This window comes from Rhineura floridana, chromosome 7 (genome assembly GCF_030035675.1).
Source record: "Rhineura floridana isolate rRhiFlo1 chromosome 7, rRhiFlo1.hap2, whole genome shotgun sequence".
NCBI classification, from domain to species: Eukaryota; Metazoa; Chordata; class Lepidosauria; order Squamata; family Rhineuridae; genus Rhineura; species Rhineura floridana.
In genome coordinates this window covers 123,153,963-123,169,610 of record NC_084486.1, presented here as the reverse complement: position 1 = coordinate 123,169,610, position 15,648 = coordinate 123,153,963, and the positions used below count along the sequence as shown (strand labels likewise).

General features: G+C 45.2%; 1 protein-coding gene across 5 annotated transcripts in view; it reads right to left on the bottom strand.

The window, feature by feature from the left end:
• The window catches only part of LEKR1 (leucine, glutamate and lysine rich 1), a 132,053-nt gene that overhangs the window by 51,454 nt on the left and 64,951 nt on the right, over positions 1 to 15,648 (bottom strand). For all 5 annotated transcript variants that reach the window (XM_061637129.1, XM_061637127.1, XM_061637126.1 and 2 more), the window contains one exon: positions 5,860 to 5,941. In XM_061637129.1, coding sequence (XP_061493113.1) covers positions 5,860 to 5,941 — 82 coding nt within the window. The remainder of the gene's footprint in view (positions 1 to 5,859; positions 5,942 to 15,648) is intronic.

The following is a 15,648-nucleotide window of genomic DNA, read 5'->3' as shown; positions in this document are numbered from 1 at the left end:
TGATACCACTGGCCAAGCCAGCTCTTTGTCCTTTGATGCACAGCCCCAAACTCCCTGCTCAGCCCACTGAAATGGGCAACAGCAAGCAGAGGAGAGTTGCAAAACATCCCAACTGGCTGGGCTTGCTGACAGAGCTGAGTGGGACTTGTGCACTATTTAAAACAAAAAACACCACCACCACTAAGTACCAATGCAGCAAGAGTGATACACCACAAACGCATGAGCAACTTACAGCTGTGCATCAAACACTTCCTAGGGCCAGACTATTACAAAAACCACACCCTGCTTGGTACTTTGTACGCAAGCTCAGTGTGGTGTAATAGGTAGCGAGTGGAAAGCACGGAGGAAGGGGAGGATCTATGACTGAACAAAACAGGCACTTTCAGGCACACACTGCCACTGGTGTGGTAGGGATACCATGGATGTAAAAACATAATGTCTGGAAATGGGTGGATGGTGCCATGCTATCCCATATTCTGATAAAAACGGAATGAGAAGGAAATGAAGTTGGCAGAAGGCTTCTGGGTGGAAAAACACCCTCGGTGCGGGCCAATGTCTTGTGCTTATCATCTTCCTGCTTTTACCCAGGATTTTACCCACTATTTGAATTGAGTAATTGAACTGAGTTTAAACATGGAGGTGTCGAAATCACATAAAAAGGGAGAGGTCGGGGGTCCTTTTTTCTTTTTCTTTTTTAAAGGGATGAGTCCAGAATCCTCCCTTCCTGTGGTTTACCTTCCTGCACTCCCATCCCTTCAGGAAACTTTATCCAAGCTGGGGGCTCTGGTAACAAAAGAGACCCTGTCTAAGAGAAAAACACTTGGAAAGGTTGCCGCAGACTTCCCACAGGTACGCGGTTGGCCACTGTGAGAACAAGATGCTGGACTAGATGGGAGTTGGCCCGATCCAGTGAGCTCTTCTTATGTTCTCATATACAGCTGAGGAGAGATCAGATCCTCTTACCCATGTGTCTCTTTGCTTTGAAAATTGGCTCCTCACCCCCATCTTTTTACATGTTTCAAGCAGTTTTATGTTTAAACAGAAAGGACTGCCTCCATCACATCTATTTTGGACCTCAGCTACACTTCACTGAGGGCAGAGAAAGGTTGTACATTTCTGGTCTTCCACAGTAGGAGCAAAATTGATGGCACTATACCTCAGTTCTATTTCTAGCCCACCTCCTCTCCTATTATTTGCTCATTGTTGCCACAGAAAACTCTTCTGGATGCAGCAATGCCGAAATGACTATTTGTGATAGGAAAGTCTGTCACTTTGTCCTGTGTGGGTGATGTTTACTTTGAGCCTGCTCCAATTTAAAAAATCCCATAGTATTTCACTGAGAGATGATAGTTCATGGCTACATATTCCATCTAGGTCAGCATTCTTTTGCAGTAAAGAGGAATTAGTGAGGTCAGATCCCTAGCTACCGACAGAAGACTTGGCTAAAGACTTGGCCTTGTGACAACTATAAAGGCATGTCACGGGCAGTTAGAAGTAGGCCTGGTGTCTACTAAGCAGATTGAGGGGCTGTGAGGTAGGGGGAGTCCTGGGCTACCTGCCCTCATATAGCTCTGCTCCAGCTTGTGCCATTCAGAGTCTATCCTTTGACTGACAGATTCAGCACCTCTGTTGAATTTTGAGACTGGTTAGGTTCTTTCTGTTGCTTAGCAGAGTTACAGCTGTATACAGCCCCAGCTACACGCTTCTTCATAGGTCTTGTGTCATGTTTTCCCACCATCTGAGGTATGCTGGGGTGACATAGGGTAGGGCCTTCTCAACAGAGGAATGAAGAATTCCCTCTCTGGAGAGGTTTATTTTGCATGCACTCTCTTTCTGCCAGCATATATATGGTGCTTTTCCAGAGGGCTTTTGGAATTCAATGACTGAGAAACTTTGAGCTGATCGTGACTGCTAATGTATGTTGGGAAACTATACGCTTTCTATTTTATTTTGTTTTTATTCTTTGCAACTGTTTTCCTGTCATCTTTCTTATTGTTATGATTTCTTATGATCAAAAGAGAGGATGCAAGTATCTGAAATAATTAAAATATACTCTGCATTAAAAATAAATTAAAATAGCCCATAGTCTACACCAAGAAAAGCTGGATTTAGCCTATTGTGAAATCAGCTGTAGGTTTTTGTAATAATTTCCAGAGGGGCATATATTGGTGTTAGTCTGCTGCAGTAAAAATAACAAGGAGCGTTGTGGCACCTTCAAGAATAACAAATTTATTATGCTATAGGCTTTCATAGACTACAGCCCACTCCATCAATGCATGGTGAAGGTCTATAGCTCAATGGGACAAAGGGAGGGTCATTATACAGCAAATGTGCTTTACATGCACAAGGTTCCAGGTTCAAAACCCCAGCACCTCCAGGTAGGGCCGGAAGAGTTCCCTGCCTGAAGCCCTGAAGAGCCACTGCCAGTCAGTGCAGACAATACTGAGATGGAACAGTTGTCTGATTCAGTATAAGGCAGCTTCTCATGTTTCCCATACTCTGCATGGGAATGCAAAAAGGAAAGGTGTCCTTTCCCAAGGGTTAACCTGAATTGCCGCTACATATTATATTATATTCACACACATACATATGATTGGGGGTGGGATTGTAAACAGTGAGATGAGAAGGGGATGACATTTAATTTTCTTCCGACCTTACTATTTACAATTCCTCCCAACAGAGTTTGTGTGTACATACACATATAACTCAGGATAATATTTCATTTTGTTTGTTTGTCTGAGTATCTCTACGCCGTCTGCTTGCAAAACATCAGGGTGTTGTAAAGCAATATAAAAAAACCTTTAAAAGCAATAGAGAACAATTATTAAAGTGACTGGTTACTCATAAATCAGATGAAGTGGACTCAAGTCCATGAAAGCTTCTGCCACAACAAATCTGTTAGACTTTAAGACGCCACAGGACTCTTACTTGTTTTTGCTGCAAATAAGTTACATGGGTGCTCCTCTGGAACTTCTTACAACAGAAGTAACAACGTCAATTAAATATGCTTCCCTCAAGAACAGATGACTTTAACACTTAGATGGCCTTAAAAGACAAATTCATAGAAGAGGAAAGGCCTACCAATGGCTATTGACCAGGATGGCTACATGGAAGCTCTGTGTTTAGAGGCAGTATAGCACCAGTTACTATGGAGCAACTTCAAGAGGGGACTGTTGCTTCTGGAATTCTTGGAGGCAATTGGCTGGCCACTGTGGGAAGAAGGATACTTGGGTAACTAGACCTTTGGTTGATTGAGCAGGGCTGTTGTGTTAGCGTAAAAGATTCAGAGCTTGGAAGATTACTTTTAAAAAGTAATAAATTACAGTTACAATTACATGCCCCCCCAAAAAAATAGTAATTACAGTTACAATTACAATTGCTCTGAAAGTGACTGATTACTTTTTCTCAAAAGCAAATGGTACAATTACATTTCAGTTACTTTTTTAAAAAAAACCCTAAAAGGTGCTGGCCTTGCCTCCTGCACATCTAAGTAGACTAAAACAACATTAAAAATAAACACACACATACAGAGGTAGTAGAATAATTCTTTTTTTCCATAAGATAGCAATGGTGGTCTCTCCGCTGGTAAGGGAGGTGAGGAGGGAGGCAGAGGCCACTACTCTGATCTTTGCACGTCAAACTAAGTGCAACTCCCCCTCCCCCAGCCAGCAAGCATAATCTCTCTCACTTAACCACCTCTTGGACCCTGCCCTGCCACCAACTAAGGGACACTCACCTTTGCAAACATTTTCCCAAGATGCAAAAAAGTTAAAATACTGCAAATGCAGCACAGCAGCCAGAGAGGGTGGTGGAGGCCACTTTGTGTGCCAAGTGCAAACACAGTATTCTCTCTCTCTCTCTCTCTCTCTCTCTCTCTTTCTCTCTCTCTCTCTCTCTCTCTCTCTCACACACACACACACACACACACACACACACACACACACACACACAGAGTTATCTTTCACCTCCATTCTGCTGCTGCCTCCTTCTACACCTTTATCCATGTTCTTGCCCTCTAGCTCCTTTTTCCCTCCACTCAATTCTTCACCACCACCATCCATTTTTTAAACGATCGTTTTCTCCACTCCACCCCGTCTCACTCTCCACCTCCTCCCTCGTCGCCTCCTACCCACCCACAGAGCATGAAGGAAGAGCGACGCTGCACAGAAGCCTGGTTTGAGGCACATGATTTTCATCCACAAATCAGAGGAGCAGAAGACATCCCCTGCTCCCCCTGCAAGTAATGCCCCAAAGTAATGCTGGAAACATTACAATTGCTCCACAAAAGTAATAAAATTACTCCTAGTTCTATTACAATCAAAATGTAAAGGAACTACCCACTCGTTCCTCAAAAAAGTAATGAATTACAAGTAATTCGTTACAAGTGCTTCCAAGCTCTGAAAAGATTCCCATTATCTGCTGTATTATTTTTGTAAATTTTACTCATTCAAAAAGATGCTATGCCTTCTCCATCCCTGCAGACCCTCTCAGGTGTTAAGATCAGCAGAGTGGGCCTTCTTGATAGTTCTGCTGCCCTTAGAAGTTCAGAGGATGGCGGCCTGGGAGAGTGCATTCTCTGTGGCACTCCCTAAGTTGTGGAATCCCCTCCCCACAGAGATGTGACAGGCACCTTCACTGTACAGTTTTTGGCAAATGCTGGAGACACACCTCTTTACTCTGGCCTTTGACACCTGAGATGTATGTTTTCAGGACATACTTATTCCTATGCCTGTAATTTGTTTTAATTGTCTTTAATACTAAATTTTAAACTGTTGTAACTCACCCTGGGACCTGTTGGTGAAGGATGGGTAATAAATTTAAAAACACCACCTCTGGATACTTCCTTAACTCTCATGACCCCGGACTACTCTGGAGACCAGGGACTCACTGAACCCGAGGTTAGCAGGAACATACTGCACCAGATTTCACAGCACCAAGGCTCATAGGACCAGAGCTAGGGCCCTAATGGCTGCCTTCCCCCAAGCCTGAGGAACTGAGTGCTCTCATTCCCCCCCGCCCAGTCCAATGGTGCACAAAGTGAACAAGGGTAAAGGCTGTGGAGCACAGAAGTGCCTGTCTTCAGGCTAGGAATGGAAGGATTTCTAAATTTCAGTTCTCTCGGTGTTTCCTTCTTTAAACCTCAGATTCAGTTCTCCAGATTTCTACAGCCATTTGTGATTTTTTTTTAAAAAAATCCTCATGAAAATTCTTCAGTATTTTAATGCTAATTTCTCCTAAAAACACATTTTTGTATGATGTTTTGATTAATGTACACATTTTTGCATGCAATTTCTCCTAATATAATTCATTTTTGTTCACATTTCCCCCAAATATATGCATTTTTGGTTGAAGAACTGCATCATAACATTTTGATAATTTGGCTGTGGTTCTGTTCTCATATTGTTTCACAAAATGTGGATTTCACAGATTTGGCTTTTAATGCGAACTGAACCAAATTTCTCCCCCATGCCTACTTCAGGCGAGAGGGCTGGCTCTTTAAGAGACTCTTGTTCTCCAAAATAAGGTGAAGCATAGGAGATCAAAAGGCCTTGGGTCACTTCCAATCCTCCTTGGAGCAAGTTGCTTACTAGGAGATCTCCTTGCCCCATGGGCTCCTTCAGAGCACAACAAGACAACACTAAGACAACCCAAATATAAGGAAACAGTTTCTATGTCTTATAAATCTTTTTAAAAAATCAATGCTATTCTCTCAATTTTCAGCATAGACTTCAATAAATTAACCTAATATTCATTATCTCTTATATTTTAGCACATAATTATAGGAGAATCAGGCAGAAAAAAACTACACCTGATATGAATAACATTTAAACCTGATATGAATAAAATTAAGTGTCTTACACAAATAGTTCTTTATAATGGCTGCTTTCGGCAGCTGCTTTCTGGAACTTGTTTTCAATAGTCTCTACTTGACTTGTTAAATCTGAAATAAGAAATTACTATTATTAATGATAATTATTTAACATTATCATTTCTATCCTGAATCCCCCCACCAAAGCCCAAGGTAGATTACACACATCACAGCAGATTGTCTTTTATAATGGCCTTGTCTTCATGCCACTTTAACTAAATTATGATTTAAAGGTAAACACACAGCATATTGGTGTATGCTATTGAAATCATAGACACTCCTCCCCTGGTGGTGCTCCTCCCAGGAGGGAAGCCATGGTGGCAAGCCTGCAAGGGGAAGAGGACCATCACCGCCCAGGGAGGGAGAGCCATCTGCCTGCTTTGCTGCTGCTGCTTGGTCAACATCTCTGCTCTCTCCTTCTTGGGCTCCTGCTCTGCACGTGGGCACCTTGCAGGACCAGGCCCCAGGTACTCAGCCAGCTGTGCCTGATACTGTTCCACCTGTCCCTTCTTTGGAGGGGATATATAAGCCAGCTGGCTGAGGGGGCTTGGGAGATCCAGTGCCTGCAAGGAGAAGAGGACCATCACCACCCAGGCGGGAGAGCCAGTGAGAGTGTAAACTGAATGTGTGGCTGTCTGTATGAATGTATGTTATGAGTGAATGTGTATTTTTTATTTATATGAGTTTTTATTTTTATGAGTTTTTGTATTTATAGTTTACAATGTGCCTGGGGAAGAGGCCTTTCTATCAAGTGGGGAGACTTGAGGGGGCCCCAATTGCCATAGTGACGGGCAGAGGGAGGTATGGTGTTATGAGAAGGACGTGCCAGGTAAGGGGAACGCAGCCCAGACATGTAGTGCCTGTGCCTTGTTCTGGTCCTTCTCATATCCGCAGGGTTGTTGGTTGTCCTCTCAGCCAACCCTCAGGTCTCCAGTTGCTGCTTCTTAATGCCAGATCGGTACAAAATAAAACCTCCCTCGTCCATGATTTGATTATGGACGAGGCAGCCGATCTGGCATGCATAACCGAGATCTGGGTGGGCGAGCAGGGAGGAGTTAGTCTCTCCCAGCTCTGCCCACCGGGGTATTTGGTCCAGCATCATGGTAGATCTGAGGGTCGGGGAGGTGGGGTTGCTGTGGTCTATAAGAGTTCCATCTCACTCACCAAGCACCATGTCCATGCAATTACTGGTCTGGAGTGTTTGCACCTTGTGTTGGGCCAGAGGGACAGACTGGGAATCCTTTTGGTGTACCGCCCACCTTGCTGCCCAATAGCTTCCCTAACTGAGCTGATGGAAGTGGTCTCGGAGGTATTGTTGAGATCCCCCAGACTATTAGTACTGGGGGATGTCAACATCCATGCTGAGGCTACTTTGTCTGGGGCAGCTCAGGACTTCATGGACGCCATGACAACCATGGGGCTGTCTCAACATGTTAGTGGCCCAACACATACATCGGGGCATACTCTCGACCTTATTTTTGCTACTGGACATGGGGATAGTAATCTGGATGTGGGGAGTCTTACATTTCTCCCTTTGTCATGGTCAGATCACTGCTTGCTGAAGTTTAGACTTTCAGTGGCCTTCTCCCTCTGCAAGGGTGGGGGACCTATTAAAATGGTCCGCCCCCGGAGACTAATGAATCCTGAAGGTTTTCAAAGGGCTCTGGGGGATTTTCCGGCTGATAGGACGCGCTCCTGTCGAAGCCCTGGCTAATCTGTGGAATGCAGAGATGACCCAGGCAGTGGACACGATCGCTCCTGCGCGCCCTCTCCTTTGTAGAGCTCATACAGCTCCTTGGTATACTCCAGAGCTAAGAGCAATGAAGCAAGATAGGAGGCGGCTTGAGCGGAGTTGGAGATGAACTCCCGACGAATGCAATTATGCGCTGGTTTGTGCTTCTACCAAGCTGTATGTAGGAGCGGTGAGGGCGGCGAAGAAACAACATTTCGCTGCCACTATTAAGTCATCTCTCTCCCGCCCAGCGGAGCTTTTTAGAGTCGTCCGAGGGCTACTCCATCCAGGTCCACAGGACATGGCAGATACATCGGTGGCCCGCTGTAATGAGTTTGCTGAGCACTTCCAGCATAAGATCTTATCCATTCGCCGGGACCTAGATTCCCATTTTATGACAGTTAGTCCTAATGAGGTGTCTGGAGCACAGTCTAGTCATGTTTTGTTGGATGAGTTTCAGTTGGTTCAGTTCGAGGACGTGGACAAGGTGCTTGGACAGGTACGTGCAACCACTTCGGTACTCGATCCTTGCCCCTCCTGGCTTATAAAAACTAGCAAGGAGGGAACAGCTGGCTGGGCCAAGGAAGTGATAAATGCCTCCTTGCGAGAGGGAGTGGTCCCTGGCTGTCTGAAAGAAGCGGCGGTGAGACCACTTCTGAAAAAACCTTCCTTGGACCCAGAGGACTTCAACAGCTATAGACCAGTGGCGAATGTTCCATTCTTGGGCAAGATCTTGGAACGAGTGGTTGTTGACCAGCTCCAGGCGCTATTGGATGAAACCGATTATCTAGATCCATTTCAGTCGGGTTTCAGACCTGGTTTTGGCACTGAGACGGCCTTGGTCGCCCTGTTTGATGACCTATGTCGGGAGAGAGACAGAGGGAGTGTAACTCTGTTGATTCTCCTTGATCTCTCAGTGGCTTTTGATACCATCGACCATGGTATCCTTCTGGAGAGGCTTGCGGAGTTGGGTGTTGGAGGCACTGCTTGGCAGTGGTTCCGCTCCTACTTGGCGGGCCGTCTCCAGAAGATAATACTTGGGGAACATTGCTCAACACCATGGGTTCTCCAATATGGGGTCCCACAGGGTTCGGTTCTGTCTCCCATGCTTTTTAACATCTATATGAAGCCGTTGGGTGCGGTCATCCGGAGTTTTGGAGTGCGTTGTCATCAGTACGCTGATGACAAGCAGCTCTACTTCTCCTTTTCACCTTCTTCAGGTGAGGCGGTCGATGTGCTGAACCGTTGCCTGGACGCGACAATGGACTGGATGAGAATGAACAAGCTGAGACTCAATCCTGATAAGACTGAGATGCTGCTGGTGGATGGTTTCTCTGGTCAGACGGTAGATACATACCCTGTCCTGGACGGGGTTACACTCCCCCTAAAGGAGCAGGTTCATAGTCTGGGAGTCGTTTTAGACTCTTCCCTATCACTCGAGGCTCATGTACCTCGGTGGCACGGAATGCGTTCTACCAACTTCGGTTGGTAGCCCAGCTACGTCCCTATCCGAGTAAGGAGGACCTTACATCAGTGGTACATGCTCTGGTAACCTCACGTTTGGACTACTGTAACGCGCTCTACGTAGGGCTACCTCTGAAGACGGTTCGGAAGCTACAGCTAGTGCAAAATGCGGCGGCCAGACTGCTAACAAGAACCAAGCGGTTTGAGCATATAACACCTGTTCTGGCTCGCCTGCACTGGCTTCCAATATGCTTCCGGGTCAGATTCAAAGTGTTGGTACTAACATATAAAGCCTTATACGGCGCAGGACCACGATATCTGCTGGAACGCCTCTCCCGATACGAACTGGCTCGTACACTACGGTCTACTACGAAGGCCCTCCTCCAGGTCCCGACCCATAGGGAGGCCCAGAGGGTAGTAACAAGATCAAGGGCCTTCTCAGTGGTGGCCCCCGAATTGTGGAATAGTCTCCCTGAGGAGGTACGCCTGGCACCGACACTATTATCCTTTCGGCGCCAGGTTAAAACCTTTCTCTTCTCTGAGGCATTTTAATCTAAGTTAATTTGAGTAAATGTTGTAATTTTATTTTAGATGGTGTACTTTTATATACTTGTTGTATTAGATCCTGTAATTTTATTATTGTATATGTTTTTATGTTCACTGCCCAGAGAGCTGTTTGCTAGTCGGGCGGTATATAAGCTTAATAAAATAAAATAAAAAATAAAAAATAAATACCATTACATCCGAACCCAGGGTCACTGTTTGGTTCCCTCAAACAAGAAGAAGAACCTTGGTTACAGCTCATGGTTTGTTTGGAGACATACAAACCATGAGCCCTGGTTTGGATGAAAAGCGTAAGTCACACTGGGGCTTAGCTCCCAGCAATGTAGGAGCAGCAGGAGGAATGAAGCACTCACAATTTCAGCATCATGCATCTACATGCTGTGCTTTTGCCTAAGACTGAAAAATGAAATGGACTGCCTTCAAGTTGATTCCAACTTATGGCAACCCTATGAATAGGGTTTTCATGGTAAGCGGTATTCAGAGGTGGTTTACCATTGCCTTTCACTGGGGCTGAGAGGCAGTGACTGGCCCAAGGTCACCCAGTGAGCTTCATGGCTGTGTGGGGATTTGAACCCTGGTCTCCCTGGTCATAGTCCGACACCTTAACCACTACACCACACTGGCTCCCATTGCCTTAGATTAACTTAACTGTGGTTTAAAGTCATAGGCGAACCAGGCCTCTGTCAATAATAATAATAATAATAATAATAATAATAATAATAATAATAATAATAATAATAATAATAATATAATTTCTGTGTCGCCTATCTGGCCGATGGCCACTCTAGGCGACATACATGTAACAGTTAAAACACAATGTGATAAAATACAATAATACAATAAAAACAATATAGCAGCAACAACAGCACTAATGCAGGGAAGAGGCATTTCAGTCATAACAATTAACCCTCCCCGGAAATCCCAAAGGCCTGTTGAAAGAGCCAGGTCTTTAAGGCTTTACGGAATACATTTAGGGAAGAGGCGTGCCGTAGGTCTTGTGGGAGGGAGTTCCAGAGAGTGGGGGCCGCCACTGAGAATGCCCTCTCTCTAGTTCCCGCCAACCTAGCTGTTTTTGTCGGCGGGATTGAGAGAAGGCCCTGTGTGGCTGATCTTGTTGGGCGGCATAATTGGTGGCGTTGAAGGCGCTCCTTTAGATAAACTGGGCCGAGACCGTATAGGGATTTAAAGGTTAATACCAACACCTTGAATTGGGCCCGGAAAACAACTGGAAGCCAGTGTAGATCGAACAACACTGGTGTGATGTGATCCCGGCGGAGACTATTTGTGAGTAGTCGAGCCGCCGCATTTTGTATAAGTTGTAGTTTCCGGACCATTTTCAAGGGTAACCCCACGTAGAACGCATTGCAGTAATCCAAACGAGAGGTGACCAGGGCATGTACTACCAGTGGGAGCTGATGAACAGGAAGGTAGGGTTGCAGCCTTCGAATAAGGTGTAGTTGATACTAGGCTGCCCGGCTCACTGCCAAAATCTGAGCCTCCATGGACAGCCTGGAATCAAGCACAACCCCAAGGCTGCGGACCTGGTCTTTCAGGTGTAAACTCACCCCATTGAACCTCAGGTCAACATCTCCCAACCTTCTCTTGTCCCCCACGAGCAGCACCTCGGTCTTATCAGGGTTCAACTTCAGCTTGTTCCTTCCCATCCATCCACTCACGGATTCCAGGCACTTGGACAAGGTCTCCACAGCCAACTCTGGTGAAGATTTAAACGAGAGATAGAGCTGAGTTTCATCCGCATATTGGTGACACTGCAGCCCAAATCTCCTAATGATTATCCCCAGCGGCTTCATGTAAATGTTAAATAGCATGGGAGAGAGGATAGAACCCTGTGGCACACCACAATTGAGAGGCCAAGGGTCTGAAACCTCCTCCCCCAATGCTACCTGTTGGTGCCTATCGGAGAGAAAGAAGCGGAACCACTGTAGTACAGTGCCTCCAATTCCCAGTCCCTCCAGGCGATGTAACAGGATACTGTGGTCAACAGTATCAAAAGCCGCTGAGAGATCGAGGAGGACAAGAAAGGTGAATTCTCCCCTATCTAATGTCCTCCTCATATCATCTACCAGAGCGACCAAGGCTGTTTCAGTTTCATGACCAGTCCTGAAACCCGACTGGTATGGATCCAAGTAATCCGTTTCATCCAAGTGTGTCGACAACTGGTTGGCCACCACTCGCTCAATGACCTTGCCCAAGAATGGTAAGTTCAAAATTGGGCAAAAGTTATTGAAAACTTGGGGATCCAAGGAGGGCTTCTTTAAGATGGGCTTTACAATTGCCTCCTTGAAGGCTGATGGCATCACACCCTCTTTCAAGGATGCGTTTACCACCGCTTTAATCCCCTTGCCCAGTTTCTCTCTACAGCTCATAAGGAGCCATGATGGGCAAGGATCAGTTAGGCAAGTGGTAGGCTTCACAGTCGAAAGCACCTTGTCCACATCCTCAGAAGGGAGAAGCTGAAACCGATCCCAACTTACCGGCATGCAACTGGCCAACTCTGGTTCATCCACTGTATCCACGGCGCACGGGATCGAGCTCCGTAAGTGTTCGATTTTATCAGCGAAGTGCTTTGCTAATATGTCACAGGAGGCCTTTGACTGTTCCAAGGGTTCCTGGGCAACTGGACCGACCAGGCTTCGAACCACCTGGAACAGCCTCCTGGGACAGCACTCCGCAGACGCAATAGAGGCAGCAAAGAAAGCCTTCTTTCCTGCCTTTATTGCCACTTGGTAGGCAGCTACTGCTGCTCTAACCTGTGTCCGGACATCTTCGGAGCGGGATTTCCGCCACCGGCGTTCTAGTCGTCTCACCTCCTGTCTCAGAGTACGCAACCGTGGTGTATACCAAAGAAGACATAAGTATGTGAACGTCCTATATGGAAATATTTTGTAAAAATAATCAAGCAATGATATCAACTTCTGGAAGTGATGGGCAGTGATGGGAATTGATCTTCCAAAAGTATTTGCATTATCATTAGCAAGTAATGCGCACTTTCCTTAATTTGTTTCTTACTGTCTGTTTCAAACTGATCAAACACATAATATTATAACATTAATTTAAGAAATTGATACTAGATGTAAAAGCTACACATTTACATGATGTTCCAATGAACCCAGATTCAGAAACAAATTCTTAAACATGGCCATTCTTAATGTGCTATAAATTCCAATACACTCTCACTAGTCTAGGGAACATTTTTAAATATTTGTACAATTCAATATAAAAATACATATTCAGACAACTAACACAGACAAGTGAAAATACAATTAACTCAGTGAGGACCAATTCACATTTTACATCTGGGCTGATTTTTGAAAATGTGGGAGTCCCTCCTTCATTTGCATCCATAGGACAACCAGAGGGCAGCCAGCCTAGGCCCTGGCTGCGGCCCCTGTGGTCCAGAGATGTCCCTGAAGGGCCCCTCATTAGGGTGGGAGGGTAGCACTCCCATTCCGCAGTAGAATCAACTCCCGACCCTGCTGCAGATTGCACAGAGGGAGCTCCCAGCATCCCCCCTACAGATCGCATGGGCTTCAATAAGCCCACCCGTGCAACCCACCTACCTCTTCTGTTGCTGTGAATGGTGTGCGAGCTGCGTGCATGCCTACCATCAACCAAGATGGTGGCAGAGGCTTTCCTAAGGGGCTGACGCCCCTGCTGCCATCTTGGTTGATGGCAGGCAAGTGTGCGCGTAGTGTAGCACACAAGCATACCATCAACCAAGATGGCAGCGGGGACATCAATCCCTTAGGAAAGCCCCCACAGCCATCTTGGTTGATGGCAGGCATGCGCACCGCATGCCGGCCCTGGGGCCAAAGTAACGTGCAAGGTGGCAGATCACAGATCTCAGCTATGGAAAAATCTTAACATAAGAAAAAACTTCTGAACAGGCCAATGGCCTATCTAGTCTAGCATCCTTTTCTCATAGCGGCCAACCAGATGCTTATGAGAAGCATAAAAGCAGGACCTGAGCACAACAGCACTTTCCCCACCTGCAGTTTCCAGCAAATGGTATTCAGAAGCATATTACCTCTAAACATGGAGGGAGAGTATAGCCATAATCATATCCTCCGTGAATTTGTCTAATCCTCTTTTACAGCCATCCAAGTTGACAGCCATAATTGCCTCCTACAGGAGCAAATTCCATAGCTGAACTATGCGCTGTGTGAAGAAGTACTTTCTTTTATCTGTCCTGAATCCTCCAACATTCCACTTCATTGGATGTCCATGCATTATGAGAGGGATCAAACCTTTTCTCTATTCCCTTTCTCCACTTCATGCACAACTTTATACACGTCTGTCATGCCACATCTTACTCACCTTTTCTCTAAACTAAAAAGTCCCAACTGCTGCAACCTTTCCTCATAGCGGAGTTGCTCCATCCCCTTGATAATTTTGGTCGCCCTTTTCTGAACCTTTTCCAACTCTACAATATCCTTTCTGAGGTGAGGCAAACGGAACTGTACAGAGTATTTCCACAACACGGATTTTTGTAACGACATTATATTGGTAGTTTTATTTTCCTTTCCTTTCCTAATGGTCCCTAGCATGAAATTGTTTTTTTCACAGCTGCTGCACAGAGGGTAGTAATCTTCATTAGGCTATTCACTATGACCTCAAGGACTCATTCCTGGTCAGTCACCATCAGACTCCATGAATGCATGTATGAAATTAACATTTTTGGCCCCAACAAGCATCACTTACACCTGTTTACATTGTTGCATTTGCCATTTTACTGCCCACTCACTAAGTCCAGAGAGGTCCTTTTGGAGTTCTTCACAATCCCTTTTTGTTTTAATGATCCTGAACCAGTTAATATCATTAGTAAACTTGGTGACCTCACTGCTCACCCCAACTCTAGATCACAGGTTCCAATACTGATCCTTGGAGGACTCCGCTTACTATATTCCTCCACTGGGAGAACTGTCCATTTATTCCTGCTCTCTACTTCCTATACTTACTTACCCAGTTCCTGATCCACAAGAGGACTTCATTCCATGACTGCTAAGTTTACTCAAAGTCTTTAGAGAGATAATTTGTTGAAAGCTTTTTGAAAGTCCACGCACACTATATCAACTGGATCACCTCTATCTATATGCTTGTTGACACTCTCAAAGAACTCTAATAGGTTCATGAAACAGAATTTACCTTTGCTGCTGCACTCAGGTCCTGCTTGCAGGCTTCCCATGGCCACTGTGAGAACAGAATATTGGACTACATGGGCCACTGGCCTGATCCAACAGGCTCTACATATTTTCTTATGTTGCGGAAGCCATGATGGTTTTGCTTCAGCAAGGCTTGTTCTTCTATATGCTTGGTTATTTTATCTTTAACAATACTTTCTACCACTTTTCTTAGGTCAGACGTTAAGCTAACCAGACTGTAATTTCCGGGATCCCCCCTGGATCCCTTTTTAAAGATTGGGTGTTACATTGTCTACTTTCCAGTTCTCAGATACGGAGGCAGATCTGAGGAACAAATTATATATTTTTGTTAAAAGATCAGCAGCTTCACATTTGAGTTTTTGAAAACTCTCAGGTGCCATCTGCACCCAGCAATTTTGCTAGAGATTGGTAGACCACCTGCACTCAATGAAGCTAGAAATGGATAGCAACAAGGGGCAGTCACTTACTATGTGTCCCATACAAAAATTCACAGCTCTTTAATATTCAAACAGCATTCAGTCATAACTGCTGCATTAATCTCAGCAGAGCTCCCCCCTCTTTAACCTGAAACCATTCCTACACTGATGTACTGCATTTGCACATCACAGATAAAATTTTAACATCACCATCATAATTGTCTAACATTCCTACAGCACCTGAATAGCACTAGATGCTATACATTCCTAAGGTTTGTAATCTAAATTCACTAATAGGCAAAAAACCTTGTGGTTTAAGAATGTACCTATAGCTCACAGATATTTCTATCAAACTTGAAAAAGCAGGGAAATTGGGCAGCTATAGTGAATGCACCAGGGGAGCAGGACACCTGACCTCCT